At 39.1% G+C, this 20,834-nt stretch overlaps 1 protein-coding gene across 1 annotated transcript in view; it reads right to left on the bottom strand.

The window, feature by feature from the left end:
- Window positions 1-5,175: 5,175 nt before the first annotated feature.
- Window positions 5,176-20,834, bottom strand: part of PKHD1 (PKHD1 ciliary IPT domain containing fibrocystin/polyductin) — a 255,893-nt gene continuing 240,234 nt past the window's right edge. The window contains exons 60-65 of the mRNA XM_065631634.1: window positions 19,323-19,458; window positions 17,979-18,066; window positions 15,238-15,345; window positions 11,194-11,349; window positions 9,778-9,912; window positions 5,176-5,495 (exon numbers count right to left, since the gene is read on the bottom strand). Of these exons, the coding sequence (XP_065487706.1) occupies window positions 5,176-5,495; window positions 9,778-9,912; window positions 11,194-11,349; window positions 15,238-15,345; window positions 17,979-18,066; window positions 19,323-19,458 (943 nt within the window). The remainder of the gene's footprint in view (window positions 5,496-9,777; window positions 9,913-11,193; window positions 11,350-15,237; window positions 15,346-17,978; window positions 18,067-19,322; window positions 19,459-20,834) is intronic.

The raw sequence follows: 20,834 nt of genomic DNA, 5'->3' as shown, positions 1-20,834 counted from the left end.
CTTATATTCTTCCCCAAGTATCCAACACTGGCAGCCCTCAGTATGAGGGTAAGGTCTAATACAACATGGAGGTTTGTCTAGTTAATGTGCAATCTTCTGCCATGCCCTTCATTCATAACTTAAAATTGAACCAGGCTCATCAGTAATAGGGACTATTTTTCATTTAGCTTATAATGTGAGGAAAAAGCTTTGAATTGGAACATCTGAGGCAAAGTTGACAGCATGCTGGGAGTATTTTACAAGAAAATGATTCACTGAGCTGGAGTCCAAGAGATAGAAACAGAAGCTCAGCTAAAGTCAGATTTTTCTTTCACGCTGTCCTTCAGTTTTGTTGAATATTTTTTGCCAAAATGTTCATCTTGAGCACAAAGCTAAGGACAAACTGAGAAACATAAAATATTTTAATTTTTAACTGATTTGAGAGCGTTGTGTCTTTTTTCTTTTTTTTTTTTTTTATTTCCTTCTTCCATACTCCTTTTCTCCTCTTTGTTTGTCAGAATGTGAAAGAGGATGGGAGGAGGGATAGAAAGAAAGAAATCAAAAGGATAGGGTAAATATCTTCCCAAACTACCCTCCTTCAAAGGGATTTCAACTTCCAGTTTCAAAAATAAAACACTATCTCTTTCTATTTTCCTTTTTGGAAAACTCACTAACTTTTTTCTTCTTTGAAAAATGAAAATTTTGAAGTGCTTTGGTGAGACAGTAGCAGAATGGTGGTATCTTCTTGGCATCTCCAGAGCTACATACACAGGTTTGAGCCCGTGAAAAGCAGATATGACATCTACCAAAGGTGCTTCTTAGGTTGACCTCAAGCACCTAGTAACTTCTCTGTCCCCACTGCAACATCACACTCTGGTTGTCTTCTGTCGCATCACCTAATATGTGAAACCTTGTATCTCAGGTAGCACGTACCTCCTGTTACCACCCCTCAGAAGGACATTCCCTTTATATATCAGAGAAATCCCCAATGCAAACACCCTTTGCTGGTGTGTTCTGAAATCTTGGAATGATTCTATGGTGAATCTAGATTTCACTCTTGTAATCATCTTTATAGTGTTGATCAACAAACCATCACCCAACATTTTGCACATTTTAGTGGGTACATAGCTGGAATAATTTCAAGCCCTGGCTAATGCACAATGATTGCAAAAAAAAAAAAAAAAATCTAAAAAATCTGTGAATCTGCATAATGACTAAGTACCCATAATCATCCTTGGAGTGTTGCATCATGCAGCTTTCCTCATCCACTGGAGGTTTTCTTTCATGGTTCCTAGTCCAGTGAGAGAATTGGTGTAATTTCACTCTTGATAAGGCTATTCACTGCAGAATCAGAAGCTCAGAGAAAAGCCTTCTGACTGGACACTTGCATCTTTTATTTGCCATTTATACTTCTCATCCTATAGAAATAAATGCCATATAAATGTTATAATAAATAGGGTTTGGGAGTTATACCATATAGAGATGATGAAAGGGTTTATAATCTCATTGCTGTTATTTGGTTTTTCTTTTTTTTTTTTTTAATTTTGTCTTAGGCACACAATTCCTTCAACCCAGACTGTAATTAATTTTACTACATCACCAGTTATCGCTGCTCCCTAACCAGGCTTGTCATTTTAATTTTTCACAGGCTTTCTTTTTTTTCTATCAATGTGCCTGTTTCTGTATCTTTGTGAAGTCTCATCAACTCTGGCCCAAAGCCTTAGGCAAATTTGACTGTAATGCACTCCTCTACTTCAGACATAAGAGGAAAAAATACCACTTTCACAAAATGGGTAAAAAAAAGAAAAAAAGAAGAACACTTTTGACCACACATTGTCTAGGATTTCAGACAAGACTGCAAATTGGTTGGAAAAAAGGGCATCCTTTCAGCTACAGTCTTACTTATAAAGGAACTCAAGTGCTATTGGAGACGGGACTACTGAAAAAGGTTAGCAGGTGGAGACCCCAAATCCAACAAACTTAATGAAATTTTTGCCAATGGCTGCTGTTGAGCCAAATTTGTCAAATTTCACTGACATTTAATATGATGACCAAGAAAGACTTTGGGTCTCAAAGGATAGGTAAATTACAGAGACTTTTGCATCTGTTTTGCCTGCGCTTTGAAGGTTTCCTTGGTGTTCAGTGTGGGGAGGTTAGAACTTTGCTAAGCCTAAGTAGATTTACTGAAAGGACTTCGTGTTCTTTGAAGAGCTGGCCTGAATGTGGGCAGTGCTAGAGCATGAGTCTTTGCCATGACATGCCTATAGGCTTCTTTGAAAAGCTGAGCTGAAATCCTGCTCCTGTCCTTTTATGTGTCCTCACAGAAGCTAGACTATGACTGTGTAAAACAGTGAGCTCTTTTCAGCTGAATCCCTTGCAGCCGGGCTAGAAGTCTTTAATAGCCTCAAGTTTATCGAAGCACCCCATCCCTGATAGGTAACCCACATGTCACACTGTGAGTTCTTCCTCTGGCTCCTTCCACTCCATCTCTGTCCTGCCCTCACCCTGGCTTTTAGAGTGTGCAAGATCTTCCCATGAATATTTCGACACACAAATTTACCCATAAAACAACCATGCAAATGTGGAAAACACTGTTTTCCTAATGATAGTGCAAGGATTAAGGCAAACTCAACAATACAAAGACTAAGAGTTGTGCAGGATCACCAAAAGTACTGATCATAGAATCATAGAATCATAGAATCATAGAATCACAGAATAGTTTGGATTGGAAGGGACCTTCAAAGGTCATCTAGTCCAAACCCCTACCATAAACAAGCAAGACTGATAGCAAGAAAGTAATGTCACAATGTCCCATGAGCCAAACTGGTGTTTGAAAGTTTGAAAAATGAAGCTTTTGTCTTGGGACAGGAGATGTGTATTCTATTTCTTTGCCAGGAAATCCTGGTACAGCTTGGGCATGTCTGTTCATCTAACTGTACATTCCCCGTGAGATGTTGTTTTTTTCGTTCACCTGTCTAGGTGGAAAAGTTTTAAAAATAAGTCCATCTCTTCGTCAACCACAGAGCAGTAGGATACCATTTCATCCAAGTGCTGTTGCAATCAGTCCAACACCAATTATTTTTGGAAAATATGCTACCTAACATTTAACCATGTTATTCAGCCACTAAGTCTTAGTCACATCTTTTCTCTCTCTGATCACCACACTGATTGTTTTTTCTTTGATTCTCAGCACAAGATCCCCTAAATTTCTTACTTGTTCAGGACTCACTTCATGTTTGCACAGATTTTTCATCACGTTTTGTTTGACTTTCTCCCCACTTCTTTCCCATGATCCACATTCATTCAGTTAATGCACAGCAGTGTAGGAAACAAAGATCAAGAATGCCACAGTTAAAGATTTTTTAGCCCTGCTTATTCCATTAGAGGTCTAGACACACAAGACATTATTTATTCTGTAAACACAGATTGATAAATGCAAGGATTATGAATTAAAGGATTAATTAAAGCCCTTAACTGTTTCCAGTATGTTTGTTTTTTCCTAAAAAGAAGGCTCTATTGTAGAATTTTTGCAAATCATTTGTATTAGATATTATTTGCATATTATTTGCATAAATTATGACATTTGTAATTATATATTATTTGCTCTCACACTGTTTGGATATGACAGAGTCACTTACTAGGAGTAGAACTACTGAAGGGGAGTGGAGTTCAGGGGATGGAGGAATTGTATATCTGCAGAGCGGAAAGGATCTCCTCCCATGTGAGAGCATCTAAAGCTGGGTATCAGCTGTGGAGGAAAGGAAGGGTCTCCAAACCATTTCACCAAACCTGATGTCTCTGCAAGGTATATCTTCTTATTGGGACATGGAAACATGAGGCTTAGGGATCTACCGTGTTTACTCGCATAAAATAATATTTTGACCTCTGAAGAAAACACTGTAAGAAATTGCTTTCCCACAACATGGAAGAGGTCAGAAAGGCTGATCTGTTGCACTTAATAATATAAGTCACCCGTCCATTAACATCTTAAGCCAGAAAATCTCCTGTGCAGTCAGCCAGAAGCCTGGCTCACCATAGAATCATGTGATTTCACCAGAAAATGATGCTTATGAACAGTATAATGCAGAAGCCAATGCTGGTGAATCTATTTTTGTGTCTAGAGAACTGTGTAGCTCATTGACCAGCATCTGCACCTTAGCCACTTCAGCTTTAAATTAATTATTTTGTGGTTGTTTTCACATTTTCTTCAAATGGAAGTTTCTTACCTCCTCTTCCACTGCTGATCTGGGCAGAAACATCACCTTCCTGCTTAAGTATTTTTTTCTGCAGAGGAGTATAAATTCTATCTTGCGCCACCAGGCCACCTTGCAACCACAAATTTTATGTTACAGAGAGGGCATCTCATCTTCCAGTTCAGTAAAACAAAGCACAGAAGAATTCTCTGAGCAACTGAAGAACATCAGCATTTTTATTATCATTCATAAAGAGTAGCATTCATAACAAGCCAGTGATTTAAGGGTGTTAGAAAACAATGACATGTTGAAGATTTAACTCAGCAAAATACTTTAATTAAAAAAAATAACAACACAAATTTAATTAGGGAGGAATGGAAGAACTTATCCAAGTCACAGTGAAATGGGAGTTGAATACATATTTGTTTTTCCTCAGAAAAAAGAAAAGATTTATGCACATACTGAGGTTCTTTGAATGAAACTAAAGGCATGATTGGAAGAAATAATAGGAAAACTTCCAAATATTTGTATACATGTATACATACCAATTAGCATTGCTCTAGCTACTAAGACTATATCAGTGTCATTATATTGAAGTGTCAGAAATCCGATCACCTGCACTGATGAATCGTTAGGCTAATCTCTGAATGTTTTTGAATGTAACCTCAAAGCTGACCTAGCTATTCAGCTAGAACTCTCCCGAACAACTTTCGGAGAGAGTTTTCGAGGTGTCAGAAGGACTACACTCAACAGGCAGTTTAGATGCACACACCCTATTTTGGAAACTAAGAAAATTCAACATCATAGACATGGCCAGAGTCTCCCAGTTGGCTGCAGATCCAGGTAACATGTTCATCTGTACATGTGCGGTGTGGTAGTTTGGTTCCCCACATTAACATGTATGTTTTTCTCTAACCACAGAGATAAAAGGCTCAGCTTTGCGTTGGCTTCAAACAAAGCAAAGCTTGCTTTATCGGTAGTCTACCACCTCACATCATTTCTCTTACACCTCTGCTGCTACCACCACAGCATGCTCTCCAACATCATTCTGAGGTTTGGGCATCCTTTTGGACTTCTCTCTCTCCTTGTAGCCAACTGAAGGCTGAGGGACATCCTTCTGGTTGGAATGCCTTGGGACTGTTGGCTGCTGAAGTTCCAGAGAGTCACCAGGAGACGTTCCTTCACTTGGCTGTTGGTGACTGTCACTGTCTCTACCTGAAGAAAATGTGCTCATCTTTCTTACCACCTTGGTTTCACAGGGCTGCAGGTTCAGCTCCTCCAGTTGTTCTGCGGCATGTCCCACTGGTCCAGATCCTTCCATATCTGCAAAACCAAGTCTTGTTTGTGCTTTACAATAATTGTAAGACCTCACCTTCACATTCCTTACCCTTCTATGCCTTTACTGTGTGTTAAAGATGTCAATGAAAAGGCAGGTTTTTTTGGGGGGAATAATTATAACAGGCCACAAATTTCAGTTTGACAGAAATAAGTTGTTAAAACTGAATAACCACAAACTGTGTCCATGAATAAATATACATCAACCAAAATGACTAGTATGATATGCTAACAGCTCCTAGAGTACCCTCCCATGGTTTTCAAATATTTCACTAAATGCCTAAAAATAAAGTATAAAGAATACATCTGGTTAATAAGCTTTGTATTGCTAAGACTCAGAAAAAATTTGATACTACGCACCTAAAAAATACATCAACCCTCTATGAATCAGGCTGTAATGTAAGGTAGAACTTTTCATTTCTAACATTCGAATCCTACTGAAGGCAGACTGCTGCTTTAAAAGCGACATTGAAAAAATGCAGAAAAAGCAAAATACACAATATACATTTTTCATGTGGAAATGAAAAATGTTTGCATGTTAATAAACCAAAGAGTTATCAACCACAGAGGCAGAATCACTTGTAGTGTTACAGCAGATGGCTTCTGAGTTGACAGGATGTGCTATCACTTCAGTGCAAGACTGGCAGTCTGCGTCATCTGGATGCCTAAAAACATTTGTAAAATGCTTGCACTCTTCTGCCTTCCTCCCTGAAAATAAGATGAAATCAGCCCAGACCCAAACTTCTTATACTCTTTCCAAATTCAGAACTAGTTCTAGTCCACATAGCTCACACGTTAGAGGACAATGCCAGCTTTTGCAGTCTGTTCATCATCATATGTTATAGGTCCTTTCCACAAATGTGTTACTACAAGTCCCTGTTTTTCAGGATTGTCATTGCTTAGCAGGGTTAATAATAATTTTTCCGTGTCTTAATTTATTTTGTACAATTCCCTTATTTCTTTATGATTATATTCACTTTTCATGTTTAGAATGGATGGGGTTTTTTAACGATTTTCAGTTTCAGGACTATACTTCTTGGAAATCCACTGGAAAGTTGTCCATAAATTTTCAGTAGTCACACATGTTTTGTGTGTAACAGTTTTCCTTCTTAAGACGCTTTAACATTAGGTAGTTGGCTGTTTTGAAGTACAAATTACAAAAATCTCTAGGTTCAATTTTCTCCCTTACACACATAAACTAGATGATCAGGTCATAATCCCTATACCAGAGCTTCATGTTATTTCTTGATATATATTGATGCCCTCTCCGTCTTCAAAGGTGTCATTTTCAACTGTGAAAATCAATATTTTCAAATGAGTTTGAATTAACAGAAGAGGCTAAAAGTTTGCTGGATATGAACAGTTTCAAGGATGAAATACTGCCCTGAGGTTTGTATGAAATAGTAATCTAAAATACCCTGATTTTTTAAAATTAAATACAAATTATTCAATATTGGTAAAACACATGATTAACTGGATTAAATACCAGCAAAGAGAGCTCAGGAAATAATTAAATATGGGAAATTATTCTCAGAGGTGGGGATGTGTGGCAGTACCAGACATTACCACTGAAATGAATAATATTTTGGTTTCACCAGTGATTTGGAATTCAAATTAAAATTAATTCTGATGAATTTTTGTAAAAGGTGGAAAAAATGGCAAACTGATAGAAAGGAAGAAGGAGGAGCTGATCTGAGCATCCTAGGAGCAACGGATGCAGAACCTCTTCAGGAATACAACAGTGATTTCTGGGTGATGGTGGCCAAGGATTTCAGGATAAAGATCAGTCAGGTATGATACAAAAGGACTGGAAATTGAAGCTAGGAAATGTAAGCTGTTAAGGGATATAACTTTTGGTTATGGTGATGGTGATGATGAACCAACGTAATAAATTGTAAAAACAACAAAGAAACAATACGTTCCTCCACTTCCAGATGTTGTTCTGTTAACCATGCGTTAGTCCACCAAAAATTATTTAATTCAAGAGAGAGCTGATTATGTTAAGCTGAGGAGATTTTTTTGTTACACCAAGTTCAGACAAGGTAATATATTGATCCCTTCTCCCCTGCAATACCGCATAAGCATGCATACACCTTCCTTCTTCACCTCCATCCTCAGCTACTTATTCTGGGTCAACAACCAGGGCCCCTGGCTCTGTTGGACTGTGCGCTGTATAAACACCTATGAAATAAAAAGACTCTGCCTTGCAAGACTTAATGTGGTGATTAAGAATAAAAGCTCCAAACACTTAATTATATTAGAAAGGTGGAATTTCTTATGGGGGGAGCAGCTATAAAGCAGAAACTAAACAAAAAGGCTGCAGTTTTGATTTCCTCCCTCTCTCTCCAAAACCAACAGCACTTTAAATACAATGAAATCAAACATTAGACATTTCCAAGTCATATGTATTAAATTCACTTAAGATATTGTTATCCTTGTTTAGATTTGAACATATCGGGGAATCTTTTTGTCTTGCAACTATTCCTAAAAGACTTTAAGTGGCTGGATTGCCTATTTCTGACCAAAAAAAAAAAAATATCTTTCCATGAATTATTTACATGACGGCTCCAATCAACGCTATACCTGTCAGACTCCCCAGCCAAAATGAAAGTTCACTATGTAAAGGTGCCAAGGGAGAATGGCAGCCTCCCACTGTGAGTTTATAGACAGAACTAAGTCAGCACGCATTATGTGTCAGAGCTGACATCAGACAGAATCAGATCCTTTGATCTCAGACCTCCACAGGAAGCTTAGATCTCAGACAAATTAGATAAAAAATGAATTTATAGCAGATACGTATCCTAAGGCACACAGCTGAACGCTGTGTTTTGGAGGAGCACAGCAAATATCAAAACACATAAACTGCAGAATTTCCTCTCTCCTCTCTCTGCCTCTGCTTTTGTGATGGATGCTAATTAAAAGGAGATAAAAATCCAGCTCGCCTCCTCCTGCCTCTTATGTAATCTACAGTCTTTGTGAAGGAGGAGGAGGAAAAATTCCCAAAACAGAACAAATGGGTGGTTCAGAGGGGTTATCCGAATGCCCTTAGATCTGCACTGTTGGCAGGTGAGACAAAAAAACCCCCAACAAACTATTATAAGAACAATTCACACTCGCAGAGAGGGAAACCAGTGCTTTATGCTGCCAGCCACATGCCCTCGAGGCTGTCTGCTTTTCCATGACCTCAGAAGGAGTCATGTTTGATCAGCAGATGATGAAAAGACAAGTCTCGAGGAGGTGTGCAGTAGAGGCAGGGACCTCAGGGACTAAAGAGGGACATGCAGGAGGGTGGGTAGAAATGGAGCTACTTTGAGGGTCTAGAGAGCAAGTCTGATGAGAAGCAGCTGAGGGACCTGAGGAGGATTTACCTGGAGAAGAGGAGGCTGAGGGGAGACTTTCTCGGCCTCTACAACTACCTCAAAGGAGGCTGGAATGAGAAGGAGTCAGACTCTTCTCCCAAGTAACAAGCAATAGGACATGAGGAAATGGTCTCAAGTTACACCAGGGGAGGTTTAGATTGGATATTGGGAATAATTTCTTCCTGGAAAGGGCTGTCGGGCATTGGAACAGGCTGCCCAGGGCAGTGGTGGAGTCACCATCCCTGGAGGGGTGTAAGACATGTGGACATGAGGTTCTTAGGGACATGGTTTAGTGCCAGGGTTGGGTTAATGGTTGGACTCAATGACCTTGAGGGTCTCTTCCAACCAAAATTATTCTAAGATTCTATGATGTCCTGGCTTGGACTCACTTCTCAGCCAGCACAACATGAAGATCCAGTGAGTGGTGGAGGTAACTGACACCAAGCAAATGAGCCAGGAGTGTTTTTCCTACCTCCAGTGTACATCATTGCAGTCCTCCACAACCTGTAATCTTGTCTAGAGCTTTTTGAGCACTGTGCAGTTATTGTCACAGCACTTGGAGACCTGGGCAGGAGAAGCCCTGTTGCTCCAGGCATGCTGGGGACACTGCAGGAGTGTAGGTCCCTGACCTACTCCAAACACACTAGGTGAAATCATGGAAATCATTGAGCAAGAGGGATTGTGCTGCTGCCTTCTGTGGAGCTAGGATTTCACACAATATATATAAAAGGAGATAAAATGACAAATAGAAGAATACCAGGGAGGAGAAGGAGGAGGAGATAATAAAGTGATAGACCTGAGAAGAACTGCACCAGTGATCTTATACAAACCTATGGTTTGTTGAGAGACCTAAACCACTTTTCATGTCCAACCGTCTATAAATTTGAAATATTGCCAAACTGCAGTCTCACCTCCTGCTACAGTCACACCACTTTCATTTTCTTCCTGATTGTAGCAAGGCTGGATTTGAGCTGCATGAGGTTGTGCTTGTTTACAGGGTCCCTTGGTACTGGGCTTTGGTACATCAGCTCGTTCAGTCCTTGCTTCTGTAACGAAACAAGCAATTGCATCACTCTAAATCCATCCTCAGCTCAGCAGCAATTATCAATTCAAGCAACAATATATTGCTGGTGAATTAACAGATAACCTAGAAGTTGTTTTTTTCTGCCCAAAAGCAGAGAGAGTTCTTTAATGTTCATGCCATCTTGTGTTTTGTTATTCAGGATCCCACCCTTTCTCTTCAGTAAAAATCTTTCCTTATGCTGCCACTATGTTCAGTAATACTAGTAATTTAGATTTTATTGCAGCTAGTGCACATGGTGCAGTTAAGGTGAAAGACTGTTTAGCCTGGACTTGCAAGGTTACTTGAACACAAATGTTTGGAGAAACTAGTGAGGACTTGAAACTAGTGGGAGATGTCTTATTAACTGGGATGCACATTTACTCCGATGGGTTACCTGCACATTTGACTAGGTCCCAACTTCAGCTGGCACATCTGAAAGGTCAAGTTATTGGTAACTCTCAACATATCCAGAAGTTTAATGTGGCTATTTGGCAATCAAGCCACCAAGAGTTGCAGTCGTGCACTTTTATCTTCAGTTCTTCTTTGGAAGAACTTTTAACTTTTAAACTTTAAATATGTAAATATTAATATTTGTTATTAAATTATTATTATCCAAATATTAATAAATATTCACAAATAACTTTTTCTTTCTGCAGTGAGAAAGCCTCCTTGAGGTAGCTATATTTGTTTTAAGGACAATGCTAAAAAGAAAACAACCTTAAGGTAGATCAGTAGAGGTGTGAATTTGCTTGGGGAGAACTCCAGAGAAGCTATAGACCTCCCATTAAAACTTTTGCTTATATGATGCTGATCGTGTGACCTGGGATGTGAGTGTGGCTGTGCCACTGTCTCTTCGGCATCCGCACTGCAGTTGTGTCTTGTCCTGTGTCAGCAGTAAGCCTTTGTAAAACCTCACCACAGTAATATTTGACAATTTCATCCTCTATCTGGAAAATGCAAAGGCTGAACAGATCATTAAAGTCACTGCAAATATTTCCTTTGTTTCTCGGTTACTTGTCTGCCCCATAGTAATCTGATTTCCCTCATGTTTCACATACAATTAAAACTCTTTTCAGCCAGGACTCAGGTATTTGTTACAGGCACAAAACCACATAACCCTGAATTATTAACTGTACTACTGACTGCTGAACTTAGAGCTTTCTCTGAGTGCCATTGTCTGAATCCTGTTGTGGCCACTCTGAAGATTTTTTAAATAAATCAGAGAGTCTGCAAGTATAAATTTTAGTGGGCATTTCCAACTTACTGTTGCTTTTGCTCTTCTTGAACCAGCAGAATGCAAGAGTGAAGATGAATGCAGATGCTGCTGAACTCAACATGACAACAATGATCGTGCTGGCCTTCACTCCCACGGGGACGGGAAAGATGGTAAATGGCTGAGACAGCACAGCAAACTTAGCCCCTGAGAATTTAAAGCAGTCAGAGTTTATCACAAAAGTAAGAACACTGGTTTCACAGCTAAAACTCCATGTTATAGCCTTTCAACAGTGATGATGCTCTTAAAAATGCATACATGAACAAACCTTAAGTCCATTTATCTCCACACCCAATATTAGCCTACAATATTTATTTAGGACTGAGTACCAGATCAAAAATAGATATGTAACAATACTTCTCCAACATAAGTTTCAAGCTTTTGATGCATCCTGAAGCAGAGGCAATGTCTTTATATTTAACCCTCTTTAATATTTCTTCCATGAATTTGTCCAGCTGACTACCAAACCCAGAAAGGTATCTATTTCTGAGGCCGAACAGACCAGTCCTAGACACAAAACATGCACATTCTGCCTAGCAAGGCAGAGAAGATGGTTACGACAAGAAAGGTGCTAAGACACAGTTTTTAGAGGTTATACTTGATTCATATAAATGTATGTTATGGGGAACCTAGAAACATTCACTATCATTAAGCTTAAGTTCATAATGTAGAAAACTCCCAGTGAACTTGCTAATATTTTCCACCATGTTGATAATGAGCATTATAAACAAACAAACAAACAATCTGTGTTTTTGCTGTTAGCATAGTAAATATTTTGTCTCTTGACACACACAAGCTTTGAGTAACACTCTTCATTCAGAGATCCTAAAGTTTTATGTAAATGAAGCCAGAATCAAGCCAGGCACTACTCATACTTCCTGTGGTCAAGAGTTCATTTGGTCTCAGCATCTGAGCTTCAAGGACTGGAAGTTGCCTAATATTGCTGTCTTAAAAATCAGAAACAAAGAGAGGTTTTGGTTCCCTGGACCAAAAGTTTAATTTGGAAGTCAAAACCAGATTTTGAGTGGAGATGTTCCTGAGAAGGACAGGAGTTTAACTTAACTGGCCCTTGTACTTTCTATAAACTAGTTTGAAGGATGTGGATTGGTGTATAAACTCATTACCTGTCTTACTACTTGACTCATTATCAGTCTTAACCCCACAATTCTAACCATTTTGGCTGATGGATATTTCTTATACTTGTTTGAGTTCCACTTTTAATAGAAATCTAAAAGCCTTTTTTCATCAATTCATTAAAAAATAGAAATACTGTCAGATGAAGTCTTGGAGACTAGAGTAAGTAGGTGTAAGTACTTTTATCTGAAATTATTAGATTTGTGTGGACATTGTCCACTTGAACAAAGCTGAGCTTCATCAGAACAATGTGGGAAGCATGGTCCAATTGGGAAAAAATTGCCTGCAGGTATGAACACATTCAGTTGAGGGGAGAGAAATAATCTCACAGATATCAAGATCTCTATCCAGGCAGGTGCTTGAAGGTGCTTCGCACTGCTCTAATAGTATGTGAGTAGAGTGCTATTGATTTGAATGGAAAGTGGGTGGATCAAGTGCATTGGGATTCGTATCAGTTAAGTGAATATTACTGTAAAACAAGGAGCAAGACTATGCAGCAGGGCTATGAATAGTTTACTCTCTGCAGGAACAACCACTAAAGGGTTTGGTATTATTGCACTCAACATCAGCTGCATCTTCTGACCTGCCTACAAATCACAAAATATGCCAAGGCACACGCAGAAACCTGGTCATGGTATCAAGTATCCCAAACATCTACCATTTGATTGTTTATTTTTTTTGTTCATGTCAACCAGTAAACAAATATCTTCAGTAAGTCTGACCTTCATTCTGTCTCTAGCATGGTTCCCAATTATGAACAAGCAAAGGGGACTGGAGTTTTTTTGTGTATATTTTTGCAATGCATATTAAAAGTGTACAATACTCTGATTTGCAAAGGTGATACACAGATGCATCAGCTGTCCATATTGCTAACTGATAACACCTCTTTGCAACACTTTGACTGACTACTCTAAGTGAACCTGCTTTAGCAGGTGGGTTGGACTAGATGATCTCCAGAGGTCCCTTCCAACCCCAACCATTCTGTGATTCTGTAAATGTTTCATGAAAGGGATCTGCGTTTGACCTTTGTTCAGAGGAAAGAAGATTGTGTGACTCCCCTGAAGCAGCTTTCAAAACAAATTTCATTAACCTATTTTTCCCACTAAAGAGTCAAATCTGGTGAGGTGCGGACTTTCCATCTGCTCTCACTGAAGTGAAGACAGTGGGAGGTGCGGGTGTTCAGCAGCATACAACCTCAAAATAGACACAAGTTCCCCCTTTAAATGTCCATCTCCAAGCACTCACTGCACCCCAATTCTTCTTTTGCAAAGCCATGGGCAGCACTTGATGTTTATTAGCCACTTGTGACTAGGAGGAACAAAGGTTTCTCATGAAAAAAAAAATCTGTATCTTCATTTATTCCCAGGATAGAAAGGAATTTCTTGGATTGTAAATCCTATCCCGTGCCATTGTGTGTACCATGTTGTACAATACCATCCATAAGTGTATTGACCTCCATCCAAAGCTGGTTTGATTTTCTCTCACTATTCCTATCTATTAAGACAGGCAGTTCAGAAAAATATGGTCTAAATGTAACCTTCTTCTAATTATTTTTAGCTGAGATTTTTTTCATTAGCCACTTCCACTTGACCACTTCACCTGTCTGGTATACTTGTCCTCTCTGTTTTGTTTGTTTTGGTTTTTGTCTGGCTGAAACAAGCCACTCTATCTTAGACTTTTCTCATTAAAAATAGTCTGTACCTACTCCATTTTGAGATAATCTCTGAATATAGGTAAACAAAATTATGTTCAGTACTTCAAAAAAGTGCTTGTCAGGGCTTTATGCAGTGGCACACACATCAATTTACCTCTTCTGGAAATATTTCTATCTGTCCTTCCTAGGCTTCCTTCTATCTGATGGGTCTTAGGTTATATATATATATATATATATATATGGAGATATCTATATCTATCTCTATCTGGATATGTATATACATATATATACACATATATATGTATGTATGTAATACCAGCATAGAGACTTTACATACGGTCTTAAAGCACCTATACCTGAATATGTCTTTGGACTACATGCCAGAGAGCATGTTCCTGCTTCTCCATTGACTTGCCTCAACAGTCATTCTGAGACGAGAAACCAGCACTTTGACTCCTACATAGCTTCAGAGCCAGATTTGTAGATAAATTCAGGCCCCCAAACAGTTGATCAGGTGGTTCTCTAATGCAGATACCCTGAGGTTTTCACAAGATGGAGTTCATGTGGTGTCTTATCCTCAATGTGCCAATGTTCCTGCGCCTCCTCAGCTTATATTTCTAAGGAGGCATAAGCACATCTGTTACTTCACCATTACTGGGCTGCTCAGAGGCCTCGTGCAAGCTGCACCATGCTGGAGGTCCCAATGTCACCTCTGCAAACTGTCAGGGATACTCTAGCAGAGCCCATTCCCAAAGGCATTATTTTGAGTGCGCATAACCTGTTGCAGCCATAAAGATGGTTGGGTGCAGGCAAACAGGGGGTGAAAGGCACTACTAAAACAACTGAGACCATAGATGGAAAATTATGGAACAGAGGAAAGAAAAAAAAAAGAATGAGAAGACTCAATTTATAGGAAAAAGTTTGCTTTGGTGGCTTAGCTGACCTTAAGTACCTGATTCCTACAAGGGATTCATAGCTAGGAAATTCAGGAAGAAAAAGGTAACATTCTCTACTTCTTTCTAACATCTCATCTTGATTTTGGGTATAGCACAGGAACCACCCAGCTCTCTTGCTGCCGGGGTAATACCAACTTGGACATGTAAAAGAAGTCCAGCTACTTAGAGGTTTGGCACTGCTTCACTCATTCAAACAAAGCTCAACTCCCTTTTGACAAATCTAGGGGTTTGAGTTCCATTAGCAAATTAAAAAAAAAAAAAAAAACCAAACATGCAGAAAATGGAGTTTACCTGGAGGTGATGTGACAGTGAACACAAGTTTCCAGTTTGTGCCTGAACTGGAGACAGCCAGGCTGGAAAAGCTTGCACATCCATCTATGACCGGCACTTGGGTGAGCCCTGCAGAGTAATAAAAAATTGCATTGCAATTAACAGTGTCCAGATAAAAACCACCTAAGCCCCCTGGAGAGTCCTTGTGACTTAAAGAGGACTTCAGAAAACTTAATTTCAGTGTCCTTCCTAATCATAAATTTTTTGACTGATCCCAGAAGTTTCATACAGGGTCAGGTCTTCAGATTTACATGGGCACTGAATTCCTGATAGACTGAAGAACCTTAGCTTCTGAATATTGATTCCCTCAGTTCATTGTGAAATGGCATTTACTGTACATGTCTGTATTGTGGGGGTGTGACATGAATACAGAAGTTAAAGGGAAAAAGCAAAGGTAATGGGAGTTATATGGATGCACTAGAAAGCTCCAGATGCTCATCTTTTTGATTTAATACATGTATTGTGTGACTAAGTGTTTCACCAAGGTTAGGACAGTATTAGTGAGAAACTACTTTTTGTCTTAAAGTCATGGTCTCAAGGAGCCAGCCACTACAGCTAAGGGAAAAGAGTTGACTATTTTAACCCTTTTCTGATTTGCTGGTGTTTCACCTCATCTTTTGGGCATATTACCTCTTGTCCTACTATTAAATAATTTTGAACTTTTCTCCAACCCTTTCAGACACTTTGAAAGGGATTTGGCCACGAGAAAGGTTTGTGGTGACTGTGCCATTGTGGTACAGCAGACACTTTCAGCTAGAAATCTGGCAGGGGAAAGCTCCATGGGGACCATTAAAATGAAACCCAAGAGAGCCTGTTCCTCCACCACTTCACCTCTTGTTCTGAGCTATCAGGGAATGCATTCTGAGCCACTATTTATATTTGCCACAGCTTTTATTTTTGTAGGCTTTTTAAAAATATTATAATTTACTTTGCAACTGGATCTGCATTTTATTGTGCGTATCTTTGAGCACTAGCCAAGTCCTGGCCTTTAAGCAGCGTTGACCAGGTCTGGGCTTCATTCAGGCTCTTGGAGTAATTTATACTGTGAATGGACTTGCTGGAGTTATGGGAATCTAGATTTCTCCATTTGCTCCAGCTTAATCCTGGCTCATTTATATTTATCTACTATGCACATGATCCTTCTTATGACAGTATCTGCCCAAACTACCAAGACGTTTCTTGGCTCTGATACTCAATGTAACACTGTTTTTACAGAGGATCTTGTCAGCTCTGTTCAACTACTTTATAATTGCTCTTTCTAGTCTATGATGAAGCCTGGAGTACTGTACTGTACTTCTCAACAGAGACTGTCTCAGCTCTTGGGCACATATGCTTCAAAGCTCAGAATATTACAGATATATATGGGTGTCTTCACAAAGATCTCTCAGGCAAGCTGGTATTTAACGTAGAAGCAAGCTAATTTGGAGCTAAACTTCTTTCCATGAGGCAGTTTGGCTGCTGTCAGATGAAGCAGCCTCAGTGTGCTAGACGGGACCCATTTCGATTAAATGCTGCTTTAATATGCTTCAAAAGACGGGTGCAATAAGGACGTTTGTCAAAGGAAAAACTGCAGCAAACTATTACATGCAGAACATCTGTACTATGCAGTTCTTTCTTTGCTGGAGTTTATTGACTATTAATTTGATGCATGTATCTTTTAAAGAATGTGAACTGAATTTCTCTTCAGTGACTTTCTTTCTTTCTTTCTTTCTTTGTTTCTTTCTTTCTTTCTTTCTTTGTTTCTTTCTTTCTTTCTTTCTTTCTCTTGCTTTTCTGTATTTTTGTCTTCTCTTTCTTTTCCCTTCCTTCTTTCCTTCTCCCCCTTCTCCCTTCCTCCTTGTTCCCACTGTTAGCCAGTGGCTGATCCAATAATCCGTGCTTCATCTACACCCATGTTCCTAAACCCCTGAGGTGAACTGCCCTAAGAAGGCATGAAAAACAGCAGAAAAGACCAAAGGATTTTTCTAACCTGTAAACCTGGAACTATGATGAGATAGAAACAATTTCCAATTAAAAGAAACATGGACTGAAAGGGTGAGAAGCTCTGATTTACAACATGAGTGCTACTTATCTTCTCCAAATGCAAACTTTTCAAGTCAAAACTAACACACAAATAGCTTTATTGCAAAACAAAAACCTGTAATAAGAAACCTCACTTTTCAATGTGTGTCATTGGCTTGCATTTAAAAGTTTTAGCAATGAAAATTAGGATGCTTTATAATCAATATCATTTCCACTTACTAGTTTACAAGCATATGATCATCCATAGGTTTTTGGTTCAGCACTGTATCTAAACAAAGTTCTATATCTAAACATATTCATAACCTCAATAATCCCAAGGGAAATGCCCAGATGCTTAGAGTTAATCATGAGTTCAGGTCTTTTGATAAATGAGGACCAGAAGTGAAATGTTTAAATCCCTCACGAAAAGCATTTTCGTGTTAAAGTATGATAATTACCAACAATAAGCAGTGGTTTCTTTCTGTACGTGGCCAGATCCGTTGCTGAGACAAACAGGTTGTCATTAACTCTAAGGAAATTGCTCCAATTAACATTAGCTGAAAATCAAGTATTAGGATTTCTAATTTTTTTTTTGTTCTGTTTCAAATCCGGTATTTCTCAGGGACAGCTCCTAAATTTATCATGATCATTCTGCACAGCTGCTTTGCCATAACCCTTGTTATAAGAAAACACATCCAAACCTTTCAGCACAGCCTCAGAGGAGCCCTTGAGGTGAGCTGATACAACCCAGGGTTCTGAGGGAGGCCCCAGTTTGTCAACTCTTTGACCCTGGGAGGAAGAACAAAAGAGAAGAATTAAGGTCTTGTCTCCTTAACAAGAGGAAAGAAAGTTCTGATGATTTTAACAATTGTAATATTTTTTCAATAACCAGACAGAGGGTAGTTTACATCTGCATGTCACATGTCAAAAACTGTCACAAAGCTCAACGTAACTCTTTCAGATGAGCTTAAGCTCAGAGGCACCAGCTTTGGCAACTTCAGGTCCATTTCAATTAAGTCTGGCAAGGTTTTCTGCTTCACTTGAAGTATCTAGGGTCACATTCACATCACCTATGAGAAGCAGCTAATTTTGACTTTGCAGCTTCTATGGCATTTAAGTTCACAGAATTACAGCATGCTTGAGGCTGGAGAGGACCTCTGGAGGTCATTTGGTCTAACTCTCTGCTGCATCAGGGCCATGCAGAAGTGGTCGCCCATTATTATGTTCAGGTGGCTTTTGAATATTTCCAAAGATGGTGACTCCACAATTTCAACAAAGTGGTAGATTCAGTCATTCTGTTTAGTCAGGCTGAAGATTTAAGTTCTTCATACGCTCAGGGAAAGAAACTAATTTTGATACCTGAATTATCCAGCAATAAGAGATGTGCAGGATCTAGATCCTGTAGTCTATATGTATATAAAAATACTATCTTTCAGGTTTTTTACTTTTTCTGTGGGAGGTACTCTTTCTCAAGTCTAGTAGAAAACCTGAAACATCTGAAGAAGTGGATGAAACTCAAGGAAAGATTCAATTGTCTAAATGTAAGTTTTGCAAGTCATTTCAGGTAGCCAACAATGTTTGACATCCAGCAGACTTGGCTTGTGGAAAGGTTTTACCTTTCTACAGGAGCTGGAGACCAAATAGCATATTCTACAGCCTATAATACAACAATATGCTTTGTGTAGGGAACTGAAGTGAAATAGGAAGCAGCTGAAAGTTTTGTGCCCTGAAAGTTGTACAATCTGTCTCCTGGCTAACGGATATACTGAGCTGGTTTTATCGTAAAGCAACTTTGCATCTAGAAATAACGTCCACAAAGTTGTCCCAGCTTGGATTTGAAACCACACTTCAGGGTCACCACTGTAAAAATGTCATACCTGGGGCTAGTTATTCTGTGGCTACACTTTTGCTTGTCCAGCAAAATAGGAATGATTCCATAATAGAGAATAGTTTGAAAACACAAATATTTAGCTTTTGGATTGCTTAGTAATGTCAAAATTGGACAGAATTAGTAGAGGCATCCATCCACGAGGGGCAAATCCTACCTTCCTGTCCAGGAAAATGATTTTCGGCTGTACAGGAAGCTCTTTCTCAATTTCTCCATCTGAGGGCTGCACCTGAACTGAGATGTTGTAAGGTCTCACATACAAGCATGTTTCTGGTTGTTGCTTGCTTCCATTTTTTTCACATGCAAAGGAATGTAAAATAAAAAAAAAAGTCAGAAAATTAATTCTCTGTAAACACCCAGTGCTAGTCCCAGAGATAATTCACCTCTTACCTAGGAATGACATGTTACTTTCTGTTCGTGGGATCATTTTGTATTTTAGAAATGTAGATGGCAACACTTAGTGTCTGTTATGAATAGGAAGGAGCACTATACCAAATGGCTACTGGTTTACCTTATCATACCACTTTGATCCCTTGGGTGAGAGCAGTATGTATGGAAGAATGAAACAGCCTTCACTTCCAAGCAGACAGCACTGCCAAAATAATAAAAAATCCTTTTGTTTTAATCCCTAGTTTACAGATGGAAAAGTGAGAAATGAACAAAATAAATTATGCCCCTGGTATCACATTGGAAGAACGCGGTAGAGATGGAGATTTTATGGATTCGCAAACCTAATGCCTCAGCCCAAAAGTCCTCGTTGCAATGTACTGATAACAGCGGAGGCTGCAATCTGTTTGTCCAGCAGAAAGGTTTACCATGAACAAAGTTTCAGTTCCTCTACACAAGCACATCACTTACAGGGCTTTACTGCATTTCTTTATCCTGCCATACCTGTGTTTTCATCCTTCATTATCTGCGCAGTCTGCATACTGATATATAGCAGCATACAGACAACCTATGGAAAGACATTGGTTTTTTTCCAAGACTGAAATTTAAATTAGAGCATCCCAGGAGAACGCTTTTGCATTTAAATAAAGAATCAGCACTTTATTCTGAGCCTGTATCATTTCATTCCCTTTCCCTGTGCTTTGTGTCATTTAGTATCTCATATATATATAGATAATTTATATATATATAAAAACCCATCTAATCTGCAATTGCAATGAAGTGGCTGAGAGTTTGATATTGTCTTGAAATGAAAGTAGAAAAGCTATTCATACATCTCTAGTGTTTGCTTAAAGGTGTTTACAAACAGAAGATAGACGGAGCATAAGTTTCCTTTAGTTTAACTCTATTTTTCAGTTTGGATTTAGATTTTTTTTTTTCCCCCCAGGTATGACTACACATTACAAACCAGAAACTGTTCACACTGCAGCTGATTGGAAATACTGGTCTGAACCACCGACACCAGGAAGACCAAGTAAAGGTTTCAGGACACCTGCAGTCCAAGAGCTGGCTCAAGGATTCAAACAAAGTTTCTGTTCTTATCCTGGTTCTTCACAGGCTTCAAAGGTGGGCCCTACCAACCCCATAAAGTTCAACAAGGCCAAGTGCAAGGGCGAGGCAATCCCAAGCACAAATACAGGTTGGGCAGAGAATGGATCAAAAGCAGCCCTGAGGAGAAGGACTTGGAGGTGTTGGTGGATGATAAGGGTCCCTTCCAACCCTA

Source organism: Caloenas nicobarica, chromosome 3, assembly GCF_036013445.1.
Source record: "Caloenas nicobarica isolate bCalNic1 chromosome 3, bCalNic1.hap1, whole genome shotgun sequence".
Lineage (NCBI taxonomy): Eukaryota > Metazoa > Chordata > Aves > Columbiformes > Columbidae > Caloenas > Caloenas nicobarica.
This window is presented reverse-complemented; position numbering and strand designations above follow the sequence as displayed.